The sequence below is a fragment of the Dendrobates tinctorius genome, unplaced genomic scaffold (assembly GCF_039654945.1).
Source record: "Dendrobates tinctorius isolate UK_male_01 unplaced genomic scaffold, ASM3965494v1 ptg000136l, whole genome shotgun sequence".
In the NCBI taxonomy this organism is placed as follows: Eukaryota; Metazoa; Chordata; class Amphibia; order Anura; family Dendrobatidae; genus Dendrobates; species Dendrobates tinctorius.
Window position 1 is genome coordinate 7,525,795 of NW_027361804.1, and position 17,071 is coordinate 7,542,865.

Consider the following 17,071-nt stretch of genomic DNA (forward strand, 5'->3'; position numbering starts at 1 on the left):
ATGCTCAGGTGTGGCCCCGCCCAGCACAGGTGTATATAGTTAGGGTCAGGTGGGGGTTTGGTAGCTGCTAGTTGATATTTTTCTTGTATGAAGGTCTGGTTGTGGGGAGCTCTCGGCGTCTTGTGACGGAGGACGATCAGTGATTGCTGGTATTTGGCCGCCTGTGGGGTTATTGGGGGTCTCCTTTTATTAATTAGGTTATTTTTAATTGGTTTTTTAACCCTTTATGTTCAGTTTCTGGAAGGTTTTGGTTCCTCCATTGACTAAGTCTGTGGCTTGGTCAGTAATGCGTGATGTATAAAGTGGCTGATAACTGTGAGCAGTAGCAGAAAGGTGCGAGTGCATTAGAACAGAGGCTCGTATTGGCCTGAGTCTGTGTTTGGGGCCCCTGGGTTCTATGTCAGTGCGATATGGGATCCTAGATTGAACATCACAGCTGAGGGTTTGGTGCAATGGAATCTTCTCCTTCAGGAGTTCTGTGGACTTTTTTTTTCTTTTATAATGGGAAAGGTGACTTTGGAGTCACGTTCCCTATTGTGGCTGGGGGTAAACACAATAAGCAAGGGCTGTGGTTCAAGGCATCATTCCTTATGTTAGCTAATGGCTCACAATAGAAGTAGCTAGTTCTTCTGATTTGCTGTGTTGCTTACCCCATGTGCAGGGCTCTGCAGTAGCTTCGATATGACCACTAACATCTAAGCGTCACTGGTTGCATCCATGGATATGGAAGCTACTCATGTCCTTCACATGGTGTAAGAGAAATAGTCAATCAGAAGAACTATACTGTATTTTTAACTGGAGGAATTTTGTAATGCACCAAATTGAGGAAAAAACATGGTCGTCCTCGGTCCCGCCGTACTCCTGCGTCTGTCTCTCCCTGGTTAAACTGATCGGGTTTATCCCCAGTTACATCACTTGTGGTGACAATGAGAGTTGTAGTCTTGCCGCATCGTAACTTTTCATATCCATTTTTGTCCCCAGGCTAGCCTGGCGCCATGGTCCAGCTGTCGCCATCCAGTCCCACGGGGGACGGTAAGCCCCATTCTGAGCGTGGGCTCACCCCGCAGCCTACGGCGCCCCCGCTCCAGGTGTACGAGACGTACATGGAGAATGGCTTCATCAGCCTGAAACACAAGATCCGCAACATTGAGAAAAAGAAGGTAGAGGCCGACGTTGTGCCCCAGGACGGGGTTATTGGGAGTATCGGAGCTTGTTTACTTGTTAGTTCAAAATGGCCGCCTTGTATCCACCATCTTGGTGTTGGCCTAAATAAACCAATCAGAGCGGAGCTTTCATTTTTTTTCCCTGCTGTGAAAAATGAAAGCTGCCTTGTGATTGGTTGCTATGGGCAACAATGGACTGTTTACATAGTTGAGGCCTAGTGTCTGTGAAAGTTGGGATTTTCTGTTTTTTATTTGGGTGGGGGGACACCAAAAACACACTATAAATGTTACAAAATAAAATATATATATTTTTTTTTTTCTTTCAGGTAAAACTAGAAGATTATAGAGAACGTCTTAGAAATGGGGAGATTCTGAATTCGGATCAGCTGGTGTGTCTCCTAATCATAGTTGTGTTCATTATCTTTATCGTTTTTTTTTCTGACCATTTTTGTGTACACAGCTCCTGTGCAAACCTAGGTGTCTCCATGGTAACAGAACACGTCTGCTTCATACTAGTCTTAGGTTGCCAAGGGGTTCATGCCTTTCTAGATGAAGGCCTAGAACTGATTATCTTAGATATTTCTATCAAATGTCCCTCTGACGCTACTTCTGCTCCTGAACAGGAAGTGTTATCATAGGGCATATGTAAGGTTTTTTTTTTTTCCCAAGGAATACCTGTAAATCTCCTGGAAAGTCAGTGCATGCTGGGAGTTGTAGTGTTGCCACAGCTTTGTGTTCACTGTCTTGAAGGAAACGTTGCGTTTCTTGCAGGAGGCCGTGGAGAAGTACGAGGAGGTCGTTCACAATCTGGATTTTGCTAAAGAACTACAAAAAGTCTTCTCCTCCCTGAGCCAGGATGTAAGTCTGAGGTCAGCGTGCTTGATTCCTGAAATACTTTGTGCTGCTGGAGACCCACGAAACGTTTCATAATTCGCTTTTGGTGACTGTCCTGTGACCATTCTCGTCCTGGTTCTGATGTGTAGCTGGGGGTTTGTTACAGTGTATCAGGATCAGTACAGCTGGCCAGACTAACTGCTGGTTTCCTCCCAGTTACTAAAGGCTCAGAAGAAATCCCACAGACGGGAGCAGGTCCAGAAGATTGAGGCGGAGAAGAAGCGTCTGCGCTCGGTGCTGGAGGTCCAGTACTTGTTACAGTCGTTCTGCCAGGATCACGTCCAGCAGGACTTCAAAGATGGCGTCAACGGAGCCATGTACATCTCCTCTAAGGAGCTGGACGGTCTCTCAAAGTTCGCCAAACTCGTGTGTCACAAAAGGTTTCCACACATGAGGTGAGGGTTGAAAAAAAAATTTAAGGACTCCGGCGCTGCACTTGCTATTTTGCTTAGTGTATACATTACTGCTTCTGCATTAGACTCCGGAGCTGCACTCGCCGTGCAGCTGTGTTATTTGTGTTGGTCTCCTTTCAGTCTTGAAGATGAGATGGACCAGTTGTCCATTTATCTCTGGAACCTTCTGGAAGGCAGTGATAAGACGGTGGCTGGGACGAACTGTGAGTAGTCCTGGAATTCTTGGCCTTGGTGTTATGGAGGGGACTTCTATAATATTGGGGTGGGAGATTGTCCTGAGCTCCATGTTGACTCCCTGGGTGTTGTCCATCTACTAGTCATCGCTGTGTGACTTCTAGTCTGAAGTTTCTGTTGTATCCCTTAGATAAGTCCCTGAAGGACCTGGTGGCCCAGATGCTGGACTGTGGATACTTCGAAAACGTGCCAGATCCTCCACCTGAGAAACTGGAAATCTTACCAGAGAAACCATTAAAAACTGAAACCAGCCCAGTGCCTCCAACTAAACCAGGAGACCAAGGAGTAAAGTCCAACATGGCAGCAGGTGACAACCGTTCTAATCACATCGGTCTAAATGGCTATGACTTGTGCAGGGAGGTCAATGGCTCGCTTCCATAATGCACCGCCCATGTCTACCAGCCTTGTTCAGTATGGCAGCTCGGCTCCACTGAAGTGTATGGGTTACCTCTCAACACCTACAAAGAGGATGGTACTTTGTGTGGTTTGTTTTTTGGGCCAAACGACGGACATATTGAGAGGGTGAAATTAACAAGATTCTCAGTATTACATGAAGTGGACTCCTGAGTCTCAGAGCAGAGTACAAACTACCTGTGACAGTACAGCTCAGGTGGAGTCATTGATCATGGTGGTGATCAATATGTCAACTAAATTGCATGTTTTGTCCCTAGAGTCTTCTGTGGTACATGTGAGGTCAGACCCTCCTTCTCTCCAAAAGCAAATGGCGGTGAGTTGGGCAATTAAGCCACTAAGGACACAATTTTTGGCCTATGATAAGTCTATGGCTCGCTTATTAAATTGGGTAAACCTGGTACTGCCATCTGTCTAAAGACCTCCTGATCATGCATGGAGGTGGGGTTTTGGTGTGGCACTGGGTCTGGGAGACCTTCAGTCTCTTAAGGTAGTCTAATCTCTGACCTCTAGTTGTCTTCCTGCTGCCATAACTATTCTCCTGATTTCTAGCCTGCCATCAGGCATTGTGAGCCAAAGATCGAGCAATCGCCTCAAGCTACCGAGATGCCGCAACCAGTGCTGGTAATGAAACCCTGGACGGGTGCCGCTGCTGTGAAGCTACAAGAACAACCTAAGAGGTGGCAGTCTCCATTATCACTGTTGCCTCTGACAAAGCCCTGGGAGGTGAAGAGTGTCCCTCAGCCTGCAGTCCCACAACCAAAGATATGTGAGCTAGAGTCCCCAAAGGAGGTAATGTGGTCCCTGTCTGGTGGCCATCTAGATAGACAATCTAATAGCTGGGGTTTCTTAGATGTGTGGTGGTAACAAATCTCAGTTATGACTTCATTGCCACTGTGATATCATAACCCTGGCATCCTACTATGTCTTCTGGTGCAGGAACATGAATATGGCCTTTTAAAAGGGGCATGGTTTGGTAATCACTAACTCTTAAAGACTCATTTCACCCTGAAGAAAGTCACAACCTTCTTAAGTTCCCTTTTGGGTATCAAGGCCAGTTAAAATTCCTTGACAAATCAAGCTTCCGGGTGTAGGTGCCAGTGAGGCCACTTGGCTTAGATCTGGTACCACCTCCATCCATTTATTTAATTTTTTTTTGTACTACCACTATCCTCCGAGGAGGTGGACAAGACACTCGGTCTTGGACCCATGAGCTACCAGTTGTGCCTTCATGAATGTTCTCTCATTCTAGAGACGAGAGCGGATGCCAAAACATCAACCAGAAGTAAAAGTTGTGACTCTACTCAAGGTGAGGGGGGGGTCTCTTCTGCTAGTTCTGTGGAGACTTCAACTCTTTGGGCCATGGTTGTCTTCAGAGCAAGGAATTCACCAGAGGTGGCACATGAGGAAGACATTCATTCTATCGCCTCCACATCCTCCCCAATTTATGAAATCATTAAAAGAATCCAATGTGATATTCCTTTTATCTCCAGGATCTGAAGATGCCCCCCGTTCATAGTATGCAGATTGCAGTGAAGAGGAGGGAAGTCCCTGCACCCATCTCTATTGCCCACATTTCGTCAGCTGAAAACTGCATCCAGGTCTGTGTTAAATGCTACATGTACGAAAGGTCTAGAGGTGGTCTAACTCCCCCCTTTTGGATTGCTATAATTGGGTGGGCACCATGGGCAAAATAGAGTTTTGAGCATACCATAGCAAACTTGCCCACATTACAAAAGGTACTGTTGTATAGCCTTCAGGCACTGGATGACATTCTGTTTCTACTCTTCCAGCCTCATCGTGTGGCCTCCCAACCAGCAGCTGAATTCTGCTTCTCACCAACTCTCCCGAAGGATCCAGAACTGCGGAAACAGAAACTGGAGGATCTCATCAATGAGATCAAAGGCACCTACAACTTTATGCAGGCAAGACTATCCTGGATGGCTACCAGACTACTCTGAGGGGTGAAATGATTGCTTCAGGGAACATGCTGTACAAATACAATAGTTGAGGCCCATTTATCTTCCTAGGACTCAATGTTGGATTTTGAGTTTCCATCCCCAAGAGCCGCATCCCCAGGGCTTGTGATAGAAGGTGAGCAACTCCCAAAGACAATGTGTAACTTCTTGTTAGCAGCTGGACTAGGTCATGGCTAAACAAGGATTAATGGCTGCACCCTCTTCTCTAATCCACCACCCTTCAATACAACATTATGGATTGCATGAAGGCCTTTGTAGTTATGGAGTATGACCTAACTCTTATTACCATGTGGTGGTTTCTTCTAGTTCCAGCAGTGCCATCAGAAACCATAGAGAGTCTGAAGGACCTGATTGCACCAACTGAAAAGGTAACGATCTCTGGTTGTGTGGCACCTCAGTATAACACACCACACACACACACACACACACACACACACACACACACACACACACACACACTCTGTTGTAAGGCTGCATGTTCTTGGTATTGGCCTACTGAAAGTTCATTCTCTTCAGGTTTCCACCCCACCACTCTCAATAGAACCATCAGTTGCCCCAGACTGTCCTGTTCTAGCTGAACCCAAGGACCTTCCGACACCTATCTGCTCCCCTGTAAAAGTGGGTAGAAACTCCTTCTATTGGTCATTATATAAGGCTTGATGGTGCAGGTTCATGAGCTTCAATCTATCCATAGCAGGTTCCCATCTCTCCAGCCCATAAGGTGGAGGTGCTGACACCAGAGCCGATCTATGTCCCAAGCACTCAGCTCCCTGAGGTTCTTCCAGAGAGAAGTCCGGTGAGTTTGCTGCAGATCTGAGGTTCATGTATTGTCTTGTCATAAAGGATCTACTGAAGATGGTGGTCTGGGAGCTGTTCCTGGTAGCGGAAGGAAAGTTTGGCCTTAAGTTTCTTCTAGATCTCCATAGAGCTATCACCAGATTTTTGACAAGTTTGTAGAGACCTTCCTGGAATATTTGGACTGATGCGTTCTAGTTGCCTTCTGCCATCATGGGTGGTATCATTTATGCAACATTGGGAAGCCCCTGGTGAAGCCTTAGGGTCTTCCATATGGTGGTTCATATTGATGGCATACATTTTGTCCCTCCAGACTCCTGTGCCTCTGCAAACAGAGCCGCTCCAGTCTCCAAAGACTCCGACCAATGTACCGCTCCTACAGCCTAAACGGGAAGGAACCCCATTATCTGCCAGGAGCACCCCAACGTCCACCCACACTTCTCCCTTCCAAGGAATGCAGGCCGTGAGTCTTGGCTATCATGGAGTTGGGACCCTAATGTCAAGAGTCCTGTGCTTCCTGTTGGCATCAGACCAATTGGAGTTGCAGACCTGTAGATGGTTTCCCCCCCCCCCCCTGTCAGTTATGGACTTCTAAAATGTATGGTCACAATACTAGAGAAGTGATTGATCCTAACATGTCACACACCTCCATCCAGGTTTTTAAAGTGAGCCCTCCCTTGCTGGCTCGTAAGGATGTCGATATTAAGGAAGAACCACCATATCCCCTCGATTATCAGCAGACCTACAGCACTGCGAGTACTCAGACTCTTCCTCATGGCTTACTAGACCAAAACAGTGGAGACCTGCCCTCCCTTATACCAGAGCCACTAGTGGGTAAGCTAAGGGATTGGCTTCTCCTGTATGTGACCAGTAACCGACTGGTAGTGCAGTTGTTAGTAACTGGTGGGCTTCTGCTTGCACTCGTGAGTCTGTCCAAACAAATGGAGCTGCAAAATTGGGAGGAATGAGAGATGAAGAGCTTACTTTGCCCACAGAGAAATGAGTGTTCATAAGTCTGAGCCCATTTGTCTCAGCTTGTCTGTCTTCTCTTAGGTGGTCACTATCCTGGAATCCCAACTGTGGGCAATGGAAGCATGCCAGTCTACACATCTACACCCAACCTCCTGCCTCGCATACCCCAGCAATGTATGGGCACCAGAGGTGGGATCTTGAGGGGAACCAGCCGCGGAGCCCGGCTCATTACCAACGGCTATCGCTGCCAGACAAGTTTTAAAGGCAAGTGGGCATGTATTTTGTACATTACCTCATTCTTTACCATAATGAAACTTTCATTATTTGTTGTTCAGGGCCTGAGACCTATAGAGGAACCCAGTGTCCACCTAATGGAAGCTTTGGACACACTCCCTGCCCTGGCAGAGACTACACGATCACACAGTATATACCAAGGGTAAGACTACCTCCATAGGAGGCTGAAATCTACATCTCCTCTCCTTGTGTTCCCTAGTCTTCATGGCTTTGGGTTGGACGTAGTCAAACATTGTTTGGTCTTGTACATGAGCTGTTGACTTTCATTGTGTCTAGATCTTGTGTTCCTTAACTTCTTTGTTCACCGTTTTTAGGATGCCACCTCCCATCTGTGCCATAAGCGAGGATCTGTTGCTCCGGTCAGCCGCTCCACCTTAAGAAGTGAGTACTGCGAGGAGCCTGCTTGAAGTCACTGCTCAACTTTTGAGGCTTTGCTTAGCCCTTGTCGCTGGTCGACGTTTTGTTGAGCTGGCCTTCAGTTGATTGGATGAATTAAGAAGCCATATCAAAATTGAGATGAAGATGAGAACTGAGGCACTGGATACACCTTCTTATTTTTTTTTTTTTAACAGATTGGAGTGATTCATCCCAGCTCGGCAACCCAGAAATGGAAGAAAGTTTCAACAGTACAGACTCCGGACAGGGGGACTCGCGTAGCATGACACCAGTAGATGTGTCCATGAATGGAAACCAAGCTGCCACCATTCTGCCAGTCCACGTCTATCCTCTCCCTCAGCAGATGAGGGTAGCTTTCTCCTCAGCCAGAACATCTAACTTTGCTCCCGGAACACTTGACCAACCAATCGTGTTTGACCTCTTGCTCAACAATCTGGGCGATACCTTTGACTTCCAAGTCGGGCGTTTCATGTGCCCAGTTAACGGCACCTACGTGTTTATATTCCACATGCTAAAACTTGCTGTGAATGTCCCGCTGTACGTCAATTTGATGAAGAATGAGGAGGTAATGGTGTCTGCCTACGCCAATGATGGGGCTCCCGACCATGAGACGGCCAGCAACCATGCTGTCCTGCAACTATACCAGGGTGACCAAATCTGGCTGCGGCTGCACAGAGGAGCCATTTATGGCAGCAGCTGGAAATACTCCACGTTCTCTGGGTATTTACTGTATCAGGACTGACTAGATGTGAATTTTGACCCACTGGTGGGATGGTGAATGGTGGGAAGGACCACAGACTTAACGTTGGACCTTGTGACCTGGATGCAGCTCAAAGATGTTGTGACTTTGCACAGTTGATGCACAATGTAGAGGTGTAGTGATGGGTCAGTGGCATAAATAAAAGATTGCAATCCAGTTGGGTGGTCTTGTGTTCCTAGTGGTGATGTGCCGCCCTATTCCATTCCTTATAATGGAAGGGGAATGTATGGGGAACTTTGCTGTGTAGACTAGGACAGAATCTGCAGGAGATAAAAGAGAAATTAATGACTGCTCTGTAGACCTAGCTAGGGATCAATGTACAGGATGGTAACACTATGTGCCAAGGCGGGGATTGTATGTCCAGTCACTCCTTGGCCTTTAAGGGATGGATCATCCTTAATGCAAAAGGTGACGTTGGACACTTCTCTAACTTCTCCTTCTGTATAGGCATGTGGTGTAATGAATGGAATCTGCTTCAGCATGGCTGCCCCACTTGTTTATTTCTTACACATACTTAAATCTATGACACAAGGAGATCAGATTAATCCTAATCACATGAACTTCTTATTGTGGAGGTGATGAATGTCGGGTTAGTAGATTGGAGTTTTCTCTGCTGCCTTTGTCTTTATGATACCTGTGGGGGGAAAAAAGATCAGGTTTGGAAAAGAGCAAAGTGAACAAGAGGGAGAGACCTGATCCTAAGATATTGCCTGTGCATCTTCCCCCCCCCCCCCCCCCCCCCCCTATGTGCCCACGTAGCGTTTTAAAACGCACACCTTCTCAGAAATCGCATGTTTTTTCCATGCGATTTTACCGCGATTATGACCGCGATTTCCGTGTGCGATATTCAAGCACTTTCCAAGCGATTTGAAGCATCGCGTGGAAAGTGATTGACAGGTTGGTCACACTCGTCATACATAGTGTTTGACAAGTGTGACCAGGTTTTTACTACTGAGGCGGCCTATGCGGCATCAATAGTAAAAGATAGGATGCTAAAAAAATAAAAAATCAGGGTATATTTACCTTCCGACGTCCCGCGCCTCAGCGTTCCCAGTAATGCCTTGCGAGACCTGTGATGACGCAGTCTCGCGTTGCTATAGCGATCTCGCGAGACCACGTCATCACTGGACCATGCCGCAAGGCATTACTGGGAAGGCAGCGCTGGACGCGGGAAGGTAAATATACCCCTTTTTTTTTTTTTTTTTTCTGCGATTCCACCGGAAGAACGCAGCATGTGCGGAATGCATGGGGGGCGTTCTATACATGATTTTTAAACATTTTCACGGCAAAAACTCTTAATCGCATGTAGCGATTTTTAAGCGTTTTTGCCGCGATTTTCAGCATGAAAACGCAGCGAAAACGTTTAAAAATCGTGCAGCATGCTCATTTCTGGGAAGGAGTCCGGTTTTTGGTGTGCGTTTTAACACGCACCGTGGGCACATAGCCTTCAAGTCCAATTGCTTTTGTGCAGGTGATATCACTACTCAGTCTCTCACCTGTGTACTTCTGGCTGTACTTGAGTCTCCATGATTAGAATAAGGGTTGTCAAACTATTACCAAAATCCATCAATGCTCACTAGCTGAGCGAAATTGGTTAAAAAAAAAAATAAGTGTTAAAAGTCTAAACTAAAACAAAATCAAATACTTTTGGCACTTACATCTATAGATGAGAAGTGGCACAAAGGCCAAGGAGCAGATAATGGTGACTCTTATAATGGTGGTAAAGCTTCTCTCAGTCACCACCTGCAATAAAAGCATTGAAGACATATGTTATAACATGATGGGGGTTCTGTCTTCAGCCACCACTACGGGGAGCTCCCTGTATACAGAGATACATAAGATCCTGTCTGCAGTCACCACTAGGGGGAGCTCCCTGTATAGAGATACATAAGATCCTGTCTGCAGTCACCACTAGGGGGAGCTCTCTGTATACAGAGAAACATGATGAGATCCTGTCTGTAGTCACCACTAGGGGGAGCTCCCTGTATACAGAGATACATAAGATCCTGTCTACAGCCACCACTAGGGGGAGCTCCCTGTATACAGAGAAACATGATGAGATCCTGTCTGTAGTCACCACTAGGGGGAGCGCCCATTATACACTTAACTCCGTAATACAGCAGTATATGTTAAGCTCCCACTAGTGGTTCCTACATAGACAGTTATGTAGTAAATTTCTGACGAGAATTTGAAGCTCCTGAGTTAGGGCATTATGTTTCTGACGTTAATCAGCACAGAATTGTGGATCTAATAAAATAAACATCTGTTTGCCCATTCTCAGAAGGGAACTTACTGGAAGCACCTTGCTTGTCGTTACAGCTGTTTCACAGGGTCTTGTGGTCTTCTCTGTAGGCTCCTATAGAAGAACAGAGAACTTTGCTGGATTCCTTTTTTTGTCGATCGGAGTCTTGTATTTAATTTACCTGTTGTGTTCTCTCTCGTTACGGCCCTGTCGGCTCTCCTCTCGCGCGCGCTCGCTCTCTGTCGGCTCTCCTCTCGCGCGCGCTCGCTCTCTGTCGGCTCTCCTCTCGCGCGCGCTCTCGGCTCTCTGTCGGCTCTCCTCTCGCGCGCGCTCTCGGCTCTCTGTCGGCTCTCCTCTCGCGCGCGCTCTCGGCTCTCTGTCGGCTCTCCTCTCGCGCGCGCTCTCGGCTCTCTGTCGGCTCTCCTCTCGCGCGCGCTCTCGGCTCTCTGTCGGCTCTCCTCTCGCGCGCGCTCTCGGCTCTCTGTCGGCTCTCCTCTCGCGCGCGCTCTCGGCTCTCTGTCGGCTCTCCTCTCGCGCGCGCTCTCGGCTCTCTGTCGGCTCTCCTCTCGCGCGCGCTCTCGGCTCTCTGTCGGCTCTCCTCTCGCGCGCGCTCTCGGCTCTCTGTCGGCTCTCCTCTCGCGCGCGCTCTCGGCTCTCTGTCGGCTCTCCTCTCGCGCGCGCTCTCGGCTCTCTGTCGGCTCTCCTCTCGCGCGCGCTCTCGGCTCTCTGTCGGCTCTCCTCTCGCGCGCGCTCTCGGCTCTCTGTCGGCTCTCCGCTCGCGCGCGCTCTCGGCTCTCTGTCGGCTCTCCGCTCGCGCGCGCTCTCGGCTCTCTGTCGGCTCTCCGCTCGCGCGCGCTCTCGGCTCTCTGTCGGCTCTCCGCTCGCGCGCGCTCTCTGTCGGCTCTCTGTCGGCTCTCCGCTCGCGCTCGCTCTCTGTCGGCTCTCTGTCGGCTCTCCGCGCGCGCTCGCTCTCTGTCGGCTCTCCGCGCGCGCTCGCTCTCTGTCGGCTCTCCGCTCGCGCGCGCGCTCGCTCTCTGTCGGCTCTCCGCTCGCGCGCGCGCTCGCTCTCTCTCTCTGTCGGCGCTCGCGCGCGTTCTCTTGTGAATACTATGGATATTTACTATATGGACATGTTCTGTAGACCGTATATGATGGGACTGTTAGATGATAGCAATAATGGATGGTGCTGTTTCCTCTGATGTTTCGCTAGGTAATCGCAGGACCTACAGGGATCCGATGACTTGCACTAATTACACCAGTCTGCAAGCGTAAAATTGTTTGAAAAGTAAGATGTGATCTTTATAGACTTTCCTGTCCCTGAACTCAGTAAAAATATAAAACCAAAATTCCGTCCCGTGCCGTCTTTCACACACTCACGGGCTCCGCAGGCTTCCTCTTACACCGTACTTTGACCCCTTTGTGTGACTTTTAGTGGATAAAGTGAAATTAATGGCTGCTGTGCTGTTATTGGCTGCTGCGGCGGTGTCCTTAGCATCCAATCAGAGCATCTCTTTAATTTTACCTCGGCAGTGTAAGAAATGAAAGCTGTGCTGTGATTGGTTGTTATGGGCAGTAAGGACTGTTTTTTTTTTAGTCAGATTTCATAGGTGTGATGGTGGTGTCCACAGCAACCAATCGGAGCACAGCTTTCACTTTACCTCAGCAGTCTAAGAACTGAAAGCAGCACTGTGATTGGTTGCTAGAGGGAGCAAAGGCAGATATTTTTTCTTTTCATAAGAGTGTGGCGCTGCTGCTTGCCACTGCTCTCCCGGGCTGTCTCACGCTGGGAGGGGAGGTAGCGGCACAGGTGACTCCTCGCAGCGCCTGCTGCAGACGGCGGCCCATCACTTGTGTATAGCAGAGCTCCGTCCTGACGTCGTCATGTCGCTGCTCTTCCCTACGTTGAGCCACAGCAGGGAGAGCAGGGCTGCCCGTCTAACACTGATTGGCTGCACTGCGGCTAATCGGGGTTAGTCTTCTCTGTGTCTCCTCCTCTGCTGTACGGCACAGCTCAGGAGCCATGAGAGAACTTATAAAGAGCGCGCCCCTCCCCGCCCCCGCGCAGCCACAGTGTACGGAGCGAGAAACACCCCACCCTGGCGGTGCAGCACAAAAGCGAGTCTGATCTACGCACCGGACCACCTGAGCGTCACAGATAACTGACTGAGGGCCCCTGCTGAACTTAACAGTAAGTGACTAAAAATGGAGGGGGGCTTAGTCACTTAGGGAGGAATGAAGGCCCCTTTATTTCTCCTATCACCCCTGACTCTGTCCCCTCTCCCTGTTTCACCCCTGACTGAGTGCGTGACCTCCTTCTTTATGACCCTGACTGAGCCCCCTCTCCCCCTGTATGACCCTGACTGAGCCCCCTCTCCCTGTATCGCCCCTGACTGAGCCCCCTCTCCCTGTATCGCCCCTGAGTCCTCTCCCCCTGTATGACCCTGACTGACTGCGTGACCTCCCTCTTTATCACTGTCACAGGGTCCTTCTCCGATATCACATAATTAACAGAGCGAGGGAAGGGTGAACAATCCCAAGACCTTTATTACAGGCAAAATTAGAAGGTCCATAAGCAATCCTCCACACTGAGGATACAATAGTCCAGAACAAGAATGTAGTCCAGTAACAGGATAAAATGTCCAGGGAGACGAGATTCCAAAACTCTAGCACCAGAGGATAAAATGGGTCCTTCTCTCTGAAGTGCAGTCTTTACACGATCCACTCCACACAGGAACTGAACTGACTTGACCAGCTCCTGTTCTCCCCACCCCCTTCCTTGTGTCCAGGGGTAGTCAAACAGGTTGGGGCAGTTCCCAGACCTCCCAGAGGAGAACAAAGGAGCCTTGGGGATTAAAGAACTACAGGGGGTCATCAAGAGACAGATACAGTCAGGCTATAGACATACAAGAAAAACACTATGAAAATAAGTGAAATAGAAATATACACAAAATGATATCCACATAGCCTATCACACCATCACAACCTCTCCCCCCCCCCATAATAAGTGAGCACGCTATGAGGTCTACACAGACCTCTGGCCTGCTCACTTTAGTCCACATTGCTCAACCATTTATAGTTCCTTGTACAGTGGCAGGGGTAGGTCGGCCTGGGGAGCCTATGGTTCTTCTTGTCGAGACAGACCATCGGCGTTCTGGTGTTGGCTTCCCCGCTTGTATTGGATGGAGAAGCTGTAGGGTTGTAAGGACAAGCTCCACCGCAGCAATCTTCCATTGTCCCCTGATACGCGGTTCAGCCATGTGAGGGGGTTGTGGTCTGTAACAATTGTAAAGTCTCTGCCATACAAGTAGGGCTGCAATTTTTTAGTGCCCATACGATGGCAAGGCACTCCTTTTCAATAGTGGCATAGGCAACTTCCCGATCCAGTAGTTTCCGACTGGCAAAAGCAACAGCATGTTCTTCTCCGGCGGCGTTCACTTGGCTAAGCACTGCCCCAATCCCAAAGGTGGATGCATCTGTCTGCACGAGGAACCTGCGCTTATAATCCGGGGCAGCCAAGACAGGAGCAGTGACGAGGGCGGTCTTTAACGCTGAAAAGGCATCCTCGCATGCCGTCGTCCACGTCACATTCCTAGGAATGTTCTTGCGGGTCAGGTCGGTTAGGGGCTTGGCCAAGGTGCTGAAGTTAGAAACAAATTTGCAATAGTAACAAGCAGTTCCTAAAAATGCAAGTACCTGCTTTTTAGTCTGGGGTCTACACCAGTTGCTAATGGCTTCCACCTTGGCAGGCTCAGGCCTTAGTGTCCCACCCTCTACTCTATGCCTGAGGTACTGCACCTCAGCCATCCCTATTTGGCACTTATCAGGGCGAATGATCAGTCCTGCAGTAAGGATACAGTCTAGCACTATGCCCAAGTGTTTAAGATGTTCCTCCCAGGTTGTGCTAAAAATGGCAATTTCGTCTAAGTAAGCACAGGCAAAGTCCTGACATTGCTGTAACAGTCGATCTACCAGTCTCTGGAAAGTAGCGGGGGCAGTTTTCATCCCAAAGGGCATTGCCAGGAACTCAAAAAGCCCAAATGGAGTAATGATGGCCGAGCGCTCCCGAGCGTCCTCCGTTAGCAGTATCTGCCAGTACCCCTTGCTCAAGTCTAACGTGGTCACAAATTGGGCACTGGCCAGACGATCCAATAGATCATCAATCCTGGGCATGGGATAAGCATCACTCTTGGTGGCATCATTTAATCGTCTGTAATCAACGCAGAATCGTGTTGTACCATCCTTCTTGGGGACCAGGACGACAGGAGAGGCCCAAGAACTGTGAGATGGCTGAATAACTCCCAGTCGTTTCATCTCCTCCAGTTCGTTCTTTATCATGCCTTGAACAGCCTCTGGAACCCGGTAGGCAGCCTGCTGGATGGGGCGTTGTCCGGGGGTTTCCACATGGTGGCTGGTGAGAGTAGTCTTCCCCGGCTTTGAGGAGAAAGCAGCAGTCCTCGGCCCTAGTACGGCGACAATATCGTCCTTTTGTATATCCGATAAATGGGAGCCCAGGGGCACTTGTTCCAGAGATCCTCCCGCTTGGGCCACCTGGAGGAGATCGGGGAGATACTCGCCGTCGGCGGTATCACTAGGGGGGTGGCAGACAGCTAGAACAGGCAGAGATCGGTCGTGGTAGTCTTTCAGCACATTAATGTGGACGGTTTTCTGTCGTCGACCACTAGAGTCCAGGGCAATAACATAGTGTTATTAATTTTCTTGACAACCTGATAAGGGCCTTCCCACACTGCTTGAAGCTTGTTGGCAGGGGAAGCAGTAATCATGAGCACTTGCTGTCCTTCCATAAATTCCTGGTTCCTGGCATTACGGTCATACCAGGTTTTTTGTCTGGACTGGACCATTCGCTGATGTTCTTTAGCAAAGGTAGCTAGCTGGGCGAGAAGGTCTCTGAGCTCTAGAACATAGGGAACGATGGGCATTCCGGTATCTGAGATGTCTCCCTCTAAATGTTCTTTCAGAAGAGTGAGAGGCCCACGGACCTTCCGACTAAACAGTAGTTCGAAGGGAGAGAACCCTGTGGACTCTTGGGGAACCTCCCGATAGGCGAAGAGGAGATGTGGCAGGTACTTTTCCCAGTCTTTTTCAACGTCAACAAAAGCCCTCAGCATATTTTTTAGGGTTCCATTAAAGCGTTCACATAGTGCGTTGGTCTGCGGGTGGTATGGGGTGGTGCGAATGGCTCGAACACCACAGGTATGCCATAGGGACTGGACCAGATCTGACATGAACTGAGTGCCTTGATCCGATAATATTTCACTAGGAAACCCTACCCGGGTAAAGATGGTAACAAGGGCCTCGGCTACCTTTACTGCTGTATTACTGGACAGGGCCACAGCTTCAGGATACCTAGTGGCATAGTCCACCACGGTCAGGATATATTTTTTTCCCGACCGGCTGGGGTGGGCCAGAGGACCTATGATGTCGACAGCTACACGTTGAAATGTTTCCTCAATTATGGGCAGGGATTACAGGGGTACCTTATGTCGAGCTCCTGGATGCCGCATTCGCTGGCACACACCGCAGGTGCGGCAATAATGGGCTACCGACTGCGAGACGCCAGGCCAGTAAAAGCTTTGGGTGAGTCTCTTTTCAGTCCTTTTTCTCCCTTGATGCCCAGCCAAGGGGATGTCATGGGCCAGTTGGAGTAGCTGTGCCCTGTTCTTCTGAGGGACAATGAGTTGACGCAACGGTTGCCCTGGTCACTGCCCTTTGTTACACGATAATACAGTTCGTTTTCTCGAGTGAAGCCATCCCCATTATCTCCCATGTGCCCAGTTTCTGCCTTTCGCCTAAGGGCTGCTAAGGTAGTGTCACATTCTATTTCTCTCCTAAACTCCTCTCTGTCCCAAGACTCTCCCAATGTAGTAGCAGCGAACGTATTGCTTACCGACTCTGATGCGGTTCGTGGTGGTTGCTCCCCGGTGAGGTCCGGATGATGTAGTGCTTGAAGGGTCTGTAGTCGGGTGACTGCTCCCACAAATTGGCACTGTAACTCCCCAATGTTGTTACCAAGGAGGATATCTGCAGGAAGTCCTCCCATAACTCCAATCCAACACAGTTTTTCTCCACAACCATAATCCAAGCGCACAGAAGCTCGCTGTATATATTTGCGGGTACCCCCCGCCAAGACAATGGGAATTCCCGGACCCTGGTAAATTGCCTCGGGTTGAACCACACGGGGGTCAGCGATAGTCAAGAATGCCCCCGTGTCTCTAAATCCTGACACTTCGTATCAATCAATTAAGACATTCTGCAGGTGGCATTGCTGTTGCTCTGAGTAGCTAAAGGACTGAGGCCGGAGTCCGTACACTCCAGGAGGAGTATCTATGGTGCCGTGGTCGGTGGTCCACTCTGGTGGGGGTGGTGGTAGCTCTTCCTCAGGTGGGGTGGAGTGCACAAGATGCACTGGACGAGGTGGGGCTGCGTGGAGCTCCCTCTGAATCCTGGAGGGACAGCCAGACTGCAAATGTCCAGGTTGCCCAAACCCATAACACCTCCTT

At 49.3% G+C, this 17,071-nt stretch overlaps 2 protein-coding genes across 4 annotated transcripts in view; one reads left to right on the forward strand and one right to left on the reverse strand.

Moving 5' to 3' along the window:
- The first annotated feature begins 38 nt into the window (after window positions 1-38).
- CAPRIN2 (caprin family member 2) lies at window positions 39-8,467 on the forward strand. Of its 2 annotated transcripts, none has more exons than XM_073544260.1 (22): window positions 39-149; window positions 982-1,160; window positions 1,490-1,552; window positions 1,935-2,021; window positions 2,214-2,452; window positions 2,591-2,673; window positions 2,835-3,011; window positions 3,376-3,431; window positions 3,668-3,907; window positions 4,368-4,424; window positions 4,609-4,716; window positions 4,909-5,040; window positions 5,146-5,209; window positions 5,401-5,462; window positions 5,611-5,712; window positions 5,789-5,890; window positions 6,203-6,352; window positions 6,546-6,723; window positions 6,943-7,125; window positions 7,197-7,297; window positions 7,470-7,536; window positions 7,728-8,467. In XM_073544260.1, the coding sequence occupies exons 2-22, from the start codon at window positions 996-998 to the stop codon at window positions 8,291-8,293; spliced, it is 2,982 nt and encodes a 993-aa protein (XP_073400361.1). In that variant the 5' UTR covers window positions 39-149; window positions 982-995; the 3' UTR covers window positions 8,294-8,467. The 2 variants fall into 2 exon arrangements, with proteins under 2 accessions (XP_073400361.1, XP_073400362.1); XM_073544261.1 differs by having other exon boundaries at window positions 5,792-5,890.
- A 325-nt stretch (window positions 8,468-8,792) lies between these two features.
- LOC141048557 (hepatitis A virus cellular receptor 1 homolog) overlaps window positions 8,793-17,071 on the reverse strand; it is a 53,430-nt gene continuing 45,151 nt past the window's right edge. Inside the window, exons 4-6 of one of the 2 annotated variants that reach the window (XM_073544264.1) lie at window positions 10,605-10,667; window positions 9,970-10,054; window positions 8,793-8,945 (exon numbers count right to left, since the gene is read on the reverse strand). In XM_073544264.1, coding sequence (XP_073400365.1) covers window positions 8,902-8,945; window positions 9,970-10,054; window positions 10,605-10,667 — 192 coding nt within the window. In that variant the 3' untranslated portion in view covers window positions 8,793-8,901. The remainder of the gene's footprint in view (window positions 8,946-9,969; window positions 10,055-10,604; window positions 10,668-17,071) is intronic. The other variant, XM_073544265.1, reaches the window with a different exon arrangement.

Excerpts from the sequence above, each read along its gene's own strand:
- CAPRIN2 (XM_073544260.1), top strand. The coding sequence starts at position 996 with ATGGTCCAGCTGTCGCCATCCAGTCCCACGGGGGACGGTAAGCCCCAT. Across the intron at positions 2,453-2,590 it reads AAAAGGTTTCCACACATGAG|TCTTGAAGATGAGATGGACC; the intron begins GTGAGGGTTGAA and ends GTCTCCTTTCAG. Across the intron at positions 5,210-5,400 it reads CCCAGGGCTTGTGATAGAAG|TTCCAGCAGTGCCATCAGAA; the intron begins GTGAGCAACTCC and ends GGTTTCTTCTAG.